Below are 9,094 nucleotides of genomic sequence, written 5' to 3'. Positions count from 1 at the left end.
AGATATAACAGGATAATGCATCCGTTTATCATTTGTTTTCAAAACCCTTACAAAAAAGTGGGACCCCAAAAATGTACCGTGGGACCCCATTTTTATGACTTGATGGGGTCCATGGGACCCCATTTTGAAAATTCCTAGCGCCAACACTGATGGAGTATTGGTGCTCTAAATTCACTTTTAAGGCTTATGGCTATTTCTAAAGAAATGTTATACAGTTCTAATAGTGCTCACATGCGGGACATATTTGGGTTTAATCGTGCACTTTCTGCATATTTTGAAATAACTATTATCAGTAGTACTTTTGAGAGTAAAACATATTTTATATAACAAGACAAAATGTGTTTACTGGAGCTTTTTAGGAGTATATGTTTCACAGTATGTTGCAGCAAATAGTCAAGTGTTAATGATTTAGTGAGACACTGACCTCTGCCGGCCAAAGAAGGGACTGCAGTAGTCACTTGCCCCTCTAGAAAATGTATTTTTGTGCATCACCTGCTGGTTGTCAAAAGTGACAGAAACAGAGAGAGACAGTAATGGACCATTTAATGATCTTCAGAAGAAAGTTGAACAACAAAATTAATTTACAGTTAAAAATGTCCTCATGGAGGAGTAGCGGGGGGCGGGGGGGAAAAGACAAACGTTTTCATGTCATTTTTTTTTTTTTTCCCTTGTCATTTACCCCCAAAAAAAGGTAAGTGCCTTCAACACAATGATAGCATTCAGCTCGCAGTCGTCAAAAATATTCGCACCACAAAACTGAACAAGCGTGTTCTTTTTTTTCTTTTTTTCTCTAATATTTGTACATACTGTATATACTTTCAGCATCGGTTTCACATACTGTAACGCCTTTCCTCCAGTCGCTTTCACGCTGAAAAGAAGGACCCTGAAGGACAGACAAACATAAAATGAGGACACGTCGAGGACAGGAGAATTTACAGCATGTACAGTAACACAATATACACATCCAGTAGCGGCATGGAGTCACATTCGTCGCCTTTTACGGGTTTTTTTTTTTTTGCTCTTTAGCACAAAAAAAATGTTAGGACACAGGCCTCACTTTTAGGGGTTATATTCACACAGCAGGGGGGGGGCGGGGGATGGGACCCTTAGAACTAAACAGCAGCAATAACAGAAAATAAAATCTCATACATTCCTGCCCCCACCCAGAAAAGGAATGAAATGTGCCCTTCAAGAGGCAAAATGCAAAGTCACATATTAAAATTGTCTGTGAGCACAAACATTTTGGCACATAATTTAGAAAATATCTGTCAACACCTCAACTCTCTTTGAAAGAAAGCAAACATGAATAAGTCAAATAATAAATTGGTCTCAGACTTTTTAAATATTTGATCGTATTTACATTTGCACTGAAAACGATAGGATGCTGCAAACTGATATTAATTAATACAGTCCCCTCGTGGAGGTTTTGATTGTAAACTGTACAAAGTTAAAGACCACCCACCCGCCAAAAGGCAGGGAGCGCTTGGAGTGTTGATAGAACAAAAAAACAAACAAACAAAAAAAAAAAAACAGCTCACTAAGTGAGCTGAAATGATTTTTCATCTTTCCTCCTACCATAACGTGACACTTAAATCTGTACACACTTCACATTTTTTTTCTTTTACATAGTGCAATGACTCCTCTTAAAAAAAAAAAACACTTCTAAGAAGGAGGAAAAAAAAACCCAAAAAAACCGCTTTGCACAAGAAGAAATAGCGACGTCAAGTCCTGCGCTGCACACGGACCTCAACACCAATCTGGTGAATTAAGGACTTGGTGAAGTGACCCAACACACCAGAACCGATTTAAATGCTTAGTTGAGAGTTTTCAAAAAAGTCATAGAAAATATGAGGCAATTCCAGTTTTACAAAAGTGGACAAGTCCAAGACGGCTGGTGTTGTGGAAAACGCAGAGAGAGAGAGAGAGAGAGAGAGAGAGAAGAGAGAGGGAAAAAAAAGAGGTAATCAAACGGAGGCGATGACGATCATGAGATGAGGTGAAATACTGGAGATGCTGTTGAGAAGGTCTGGGGCCAGGCGGGACAGGTGGATCTCGGAGAAGTCGCACGGGGGGAAGATCTGCACCACGTAGGCCGGCTGGGGGCACAAACATGAAAATATCGACAAGGGGGAAGAAATACAAACAATCTTTTTTTCCATACAAACCCCGTTTCCATATGAGTTGGGAAATTGTGTTAGATGTAAATATAAACGGAATACAATGATTAGCAAATCCTTTTCAACCCATATTCAGTTGAATGCACTACAAAGACAACATATTTGATGTTCAAACTCATAAACTTTTTTTTTTTTTGCAAATAATAATCAACTTAGAATTTCATGGCTGCAACACGTGCCAAAGTAGTTGGGAAAGGGCATGTTCACCACTGTGTTACATGGCCTTTCCTTTTAACAACACTCAGTAAACGTTTGGGAACTGAGGAGACACATTTTTCAAGCTTCTCAGGTGGAATTCTTTCCCATTCTTGCTTGATGTACAGCTTAAGTTGTTCAACAGTCCGGGGGTCTCCCTTGTGCTATTTTAGGCTTCATAATGTGCCACACATTTTCAATGGGAGACAGGTCTGGACTACAGGCAGGCCAGTCTAGTACCCGCACTCTTTTACTATGAAGCCACATTGATGTAACACGTGGCTTGGCATTGTCTTGCTGAAATAAGCAGGGGCGTCCATGGTAACGTTGCTTGGATTGCTCCAAAACCTGTATGTACCTTTCAGCATCAATGGCGCCTTCACAGATGTGTAAGTTACCCATGTCTTGGGCACTAATACACCCTCATACCATCACAGATGCTGGCTTTTCAACTTTGCTTTTCAACAATCCGGATGGTTCTTTTCCTCTTTGGTCCGGAGGACACGACGTCCACAGTTTCCAAAAACAATGTGAAATGTGGACTCGTCAGACCACAGAACACTTTTCCACTTTGTATCAGTCCATCTTAGATGAGCTCAGGCCCAGCGAAGCCGACGGCGTTTCTGGGTGTTGTTGATAAACGGTTTTCGCCTTGCATAGGAGAGTTTTAACTTGCACTTACAGATGTAGCGACCAACTGTAGTTACTGACAGTGGGTTTCTGAAGTGTTCCTGAGCCCATGTGGTGATATCCTTTACACACTGATGTCGCTTGTTGATGCAGTACAGCCTGAGGGATGGAAGGTCACGGGCTTAGCTGCTTACGTGCAGTGATTTCTCCAGATTCTCTGAACCCTTTGATGATATTACGGAGCGTAGATGGTGAAATCCCTAAATTCCTTGCAATAGCTGGTTGAGAAAGGTTTTTCTTAAACTGTTCAACAATTTGCTCACGCATTTGTTGACAAAGTGGTGACCCTCGCCCCATCCTTGTTTGTGAATGACTGAGCATTTCATGGAATCTACTTTTACACCCAATCATGGCACCCACCTGTTCCCAATTTGCCTGTTCACCTGTGGGATGTTCCAAATAAGTGTTTGATGAGCATTCCTCAACTTTATCAGTATTTATTGCCACCTTTCCCAACTTCTTTGTCACGTGTTGCTGGCATCAAATTCTAAAGTTAATGATTATTTGCACAAAAAAATAAAGTTTAAGAGTTTGAACATCAAATATGTTGTCTTTGTAGCATATTCAACTGAATATGGGTTGAAAAGGATTTGCAAATCATTGTATTCCGTTTATATTTACATCTAACACAATTTCCCAACTCATATGGAAACAGGGTTTGTAGAACGAGCCGATTTTTATATGTTAGAAAGCGTAAAAAAAACTCTAATAATGATTGTGAACAAAAATTCTAAATTCCAAAAAAAGTGCAGTTCCGCTTTAAGAAAACCTGCTTTAGGCCTCTTTAAAAGGGGCACAACTTTTGCTTTGTTTTTGTTGTATTTTCACTTGTATGATAGTTAGGAATTGTCGCTTGTACAATTCAATAAAAATCGTATTTTATTAATTAATAATCATTTTTTATCGACAAAAAAAGAAGTCATCCAGTGTTGCAGAGCAGTGTTGTGATGTTTATGCGCGCACAGACCTGATTGGATCCAGGATTGGGCACATTGATGATGCCAGCTGCCTGTTTGGCTTGCAGATAGGTGATGAAGCCACTTTTCAGGGCCTGCGTTTGACTGAGGACGTCATCCTGGTCTCGTCCACACGGCAAAGCCAGCAGCAAACAGTAGTCGTTGTCCACCTGCCATTTACGTTCCGTCAGTACAGTTGAACGGCGGTGCTCGGTCTACCCATCCTTCTGACATCATGGAGCCTTACCGTCAGTCGACGCGCCACACTGTCCAGTTGAGAGGCTTCCAGCCTCATCCTCTGGACAATGCGAAGAAGAGAACCTCCCTCTGGAGGCGGCAGTGAGCGTTGAGCCAGTAGAGTGTTGCCGGAGACAAAGTGCAACTGGACGGCAGCCTGGTCGTTCTTCAGTGCCAAGAGACCCTGCCACATGATGGGGTACTTCTGTACAAACAACACACATTTGACTTGTTATTATACTCTTTAAACTTCTTTATATCCTTCATTCAAGTAGAATCCATCAAATTCAATGTCTCTAAAGCAGGGGTGTCCAAAGTGCGGTCTGGGGGCCATTTGCGGCCCGCCACACATTCTGCAAAAATTGCAAAATTGATAATATTGCAAAAATTTAAAAAAAAAACATTTTAAAAAAGTGGAATGAGGTGAAATCTAACAAGAAAAAGTTGCAATGTTGACACAAAAGCTGACATGCAGGCTGTTTTTTTTCTTTTGTCTTTGTTTATTTTTCTTTTTTTTGCCATTGCTAAAAAAAAAAGACTAAAAATCTATGTTATAATAAATTATTAGTTAAAAATATCACTTTAAAATGTTTTATGTGGAAAAAAATATTGCATATATTGTGTGGTTGCCATATAAAAACATCAAAGTTTTCTTCGACAAAAGAGCATAAAACAAACAAAATAATAGTTCAAACGTAAAATCGACAGATATATCTGAAGTTGATCTCGTAATTTAAGTGTTAAAACTAAATAAAAAAAACTAATAAAAATGTATCACTTTATGAGTGGGGGACCTTTTGGATCCCAAGTATATTTAGTAAGATTTTATTTAACTTTTCACTGTGATTACTCAAAAATATTAAATAATTAAAATCAATGGTGTCCTGCATTATTGTTCTTTTAAGGCTCTAATTACTAAATACTGCATATTTCAGTTTTACTATAAAAAACAAAGTTGTCTTTGACAGAAAAACTTTTTTTTTTTTTTTACTTTATATCAACCTCAAGTTGATACAGAGATTTACTGTAAGCGTTAAATAAAAAATAATAATAACAATTTGACTTATTTTTAACAGTTTAATGACTGAGACCCTTTATAGTCCCCGGGAGCCCTAAAGGTTGAAACAAAAAAATCCATATATTTTGTTACGGTTTTAAAATGAAAAATATCAAAATGGCCCCCGCATGCTTAAATTTTTCCGTGTACGGCCCTCAGTGGGAAAAGTTTGGATACCCCTGCCCTAAAGCAAAGGTGTCAAAGTGGTTTTCACTGAGGGCCACATCGCAGTTATGTTTGGCCCCATAGGGCCGTTTCTAATACTGAATACTAATTTCACATCATTTTTAATGCATTTTTTTTGGTAGATTTTTAAAAAACTATTTTTTTTTTTAAATATGGTAAGTTGCAATAATTTAACCTCAAAATTGAGGGTATATTGCTGTAAATGAAAAAACAGTACTTGAAAAAAAGGCAGTTCAGTTGCCAGAATTTTGCTGTAAAATTAACAGTTATAAAAAAAAACCCTGCAATTTTACAGTACAATTTTGGCACCTGAGCTGCAAGTTTGTGTCTTTTTTTTGCAACTGTAGATTTTTTGGCGTATTACTGTAAATGCCAAAACGGCACCACAGTTTATTACAGTAAAAAAAAAGTACTGTTTTTTTCCACTTAGAAAAAAATGCTTTAAAAACCACAGTAAATTTCAAAATTTTACCATGAAATCTATTGCTACTTTTACATGGCACAATTTGATGGATAACTCGCTTTGAAATCATTATTATTAGTATTTATTTCTATTTTAAAATGGTTTGAATGTTTGATAATATATTTTTGCATAATTAGCCAATATTTAATTTGCGATTACATGGAGTGCATCTATTTTTTAAGTAAGAAAACATTTAGTAAGAAAAGCTACAGTACGTTATTGATACATATCATTTGCAGGCTTTTGAAGGCCAAATAAAATGAAGTGGTGGGCCACATCTGGCCCCGGGGCCTCAAGTTTGACACCTGTGGTTTCTCAGGGAAAATATTACACTGGCACAAATATAAGGCGAAACTGACTATAAGATGATTTGTGTTTTTAAAACCAGCTTTTGGAAAATTATTTAAGAATCAAAAATAAAAGCAGACATAAAAATGTATATTTTTGTAATAATCAGTATAACTGGTAGTAAGTGGCGATCGCACCAACCACGCAAATACAACCAATCACCGCAAATTAGGTGTGGCCTTGCAACTTTGTGCAATGCCCATTTTTTGGTCATCAGCGTCATTTCCGCATATTTATTGTGTAGACAAAGCCGGAGCAGCAGCAACGTCTAACAACATGTCGACTCTTCATTGCTGTTCCTTTCCTGTTCCTGTCTGCAGCGCTAAGCTTTCTGGGTAATGTTTTGTATAAACATTTAGCAACACACCAGCATCCTGACTTCTAGGCTTACACATATTTATACATCGATTAACCGTTATTTATTTATCCAGGAACATATTCTCATTGGCCATGCAGACCTAGCAAAGAGGCAGCATTTGCATGACTGAAATGTTGAAGTGTGATGATAATCTCTCATTGTCTCTCATTTACCAACAAAAAATGTGCACTATAGATTGCTTCCAACAGTTCATGAATGCTTCTTATGTGCAGAGGGTTAATATGCATGAACACATCCATGTTTAGGATGGATAAACAGAACACCACATTGCTCGGGGGGTGTTTCTTTCTGTAATTAATTTTTTACTATTAAATTAAAACAGTATAAAATGTTAACAATGAGGTCCGAGTATGTACTTTTACTGCCATCTAGTGTCTACTTTAAGGTCTGTGCGGTATTAAATTTAAACTTGAAATTTGTTTCGTAGCAATCCTGTGCTTCAGGTTAAGGCTACAAGGAACACTCAAAACATTGATAACAAAAGTCATAAAATCACAAGTTAATTCAGTGTTATTGAAAAAAAAAAAAAAAAAAACGTTGCAACATTTGCCACCATTTTTTTAGCCCACAACCATCACAAAACAACGCCTGAAACTCGTGGAGGGTCTGTTTAGTAGATTGCAATAAGCAATGATATTCTATTGTAAAAGTAGCATGGCGCCACCTACTGGTGTGCATGTATAAATCTCAAGACCCTCCCATGGAAGATGACCTGTCTTTTTCCAGAAAAAGAGGAAAAATATTGTCTCGTATTTGAGTCAGTATGAGGCTTTCAAGTCACCGTCCCTGCATGAATATCTTGCGAGAAAAGTAGTGTAACAACAAAATCACCATACCTGGCATGGCTGCTCAGTACAATATGGCGATCACAAGTCTCCATATTCATCACTAATCACCTTTGTTGCAGGTTCACACATTTACAAGAACATACTTATTTTGTTTTTGTTATTAACCCTGTAAGACCCCTCGTTGTAAAATTACAACGTTACCTTTAACTATCCTAAAAAACAATCTGTTATATATATATATATATATATATTTACCACATTTACATAGTCATTGGGTCCTATTGTTCAGTCTCACAAGGCTATTGGATTGTACATTTGTTTATAAATCACACCTTCTGGCCATGAACTCAAACAACCTCTCAAGGTTTCCTTCGAACAACATCTATTTGTTTCATTGGACTGGATTCATAAGATTGAAGTAAGTAAAATTTTTTTTTTTTTTTTTTTGGTTGTTATTACAATGTCTACAGCATGTACATACGTAGTTATTGTGGAACAGATGCATCAAATTTCATTTAGAGCTTGTTATATAATTGTTGCAATTATACAACACTGGGTGAATGTGGTAGTCCAAATGCTGGCTTGTTGCAGTGGGCTCAAACAGGTTGTATTCCCTCCACTACATCACTGCCTGAAGTATTTTCTCTATACATGAATAGTATACATTCTACCATTGTGTTGTGTTCTGGTGACTGATGTTCGCCTTTGTTTTACAGACGACAGGGACTGTTTTTAGGACTTTCACCACCAATGAAAGTCTTCATGACCAATGTCATGAAAAGAAAAAAAGAGGGGGAAGAGTTTTATCTTGTTTCATATTTTTTATATTTGTAATAGACGACTTCATGAAAATATAACTAATGTGTGATTATTATTAATGGTATATACCGTTATGGGGATAAGTAAGCAATCAACCCTGCAAATGAACCCTTAGTTGTTCAGACAACATGAGTACAAATACAGAAATTCTGCTCCCATCAAAGCCCAATGTTGCAATATTACAACATTTCTCTAAAAACATACATAAACATTTTTTTTTAACTCTTCAATTTCTGCATCAAATGCCTCCTACAACAACAGGTTTCAGGTTTTTCTATATTTGGGTCTTACAGGGTTAACAACAGTTTTATACATGCAAATTTGAATGTGTGCCATAAAATAGTGTACACGGTTAACAAAGATTCAATTAGTAAAAAGGAAAATTGGTCAACCGATGTCCCAAAACATATTACGGCTAGTAATGGTTCCACTATGTATTATTCCTACCGTCAAAAGCTGGACCATGTCAATGGAGCGATGCCCAGAACGTTCCGTCTTTGCATCGGGCCGCGGCTGAAGTGAACTCGATGTGGGCACCACAGGCAGTGGTGTTGTCAAGAAACCTGGAGGGCTCTTCTGTGGCGATAGCTCGGGTTTGTGATTCAGGCCTATGGGAGTCTTCATAGGAGACTGGTAGGAGGGCGACACTCCCTCCCGTGGTATACGGGACATGTGAGGGATGTCAGAAGAGGTAGAACGGCGGAGGTGGGGACTCTCGGGCTTGACGTCGCCAACTCCCACAAACGACTGGGACATTTTCCGCCTATGACCCAGTTCATGATCTAGAGGAATCTGATAT

The 9,094-nt window shown here is 37.9% G+C and overlaps 1 protein-coding gene across 4 annotated transcripts in view; it reads right to left on the bottom strand.

Annotated features, from left to right (window-relative positions):
* Positions 1-526: 526 nt before the first annotated feature.
* spen (spen family transcriptional repressor) overlaps positions 527-9,094 on the bottom strand; it is a 112,097-nt gene continuing 103,529 nt past the window's right edge. For all 4 annotated transcript variants that reach the window (XM_062054523.1, XM_062054524.1, XM_062054525.1 and 1 more), the window contains 4 exons: positions 8,743-9,087; positions 4,266-4,460; positions 4,030-4,188; positions 527-2,096 (listed from right to left, as the gene is read on the bottom strand). In XM_062054523.1, the coding sequence (XP_061910507.1) occupies positions 1,965-2,096; positions 4,030-4,188; positions 4,266-4,460; positions 8,743-9,087 (831 nt within the window). In that variant the 3' untranslated portion in view covers positions 527-1,964. The remainder of the gene's footprint in view (positions 2,097-4,029; positions 4,189-4,265; positions 4,461-8,742; positions 9,088-9,094) is intronic.

Source organism: Entelurus aequoreus, linkage group LG07 (genome assembly GCF_033978785.1).
Source record: "Entelurus aequoreus isolate RoL-2023_Sb linkage group LG07, RoL_Eaeq_v1.1, whole genome shotgun sequence".
NCBI lineage: Eukaryota > Metazoa > Chordata > Actinopteri > Syngnathiformes > Syngnathidae > Entelurus > Entelurus aequoreus.
This window is presented reverse-complemented; position numbering and strand designations above follow the sequence as displayed.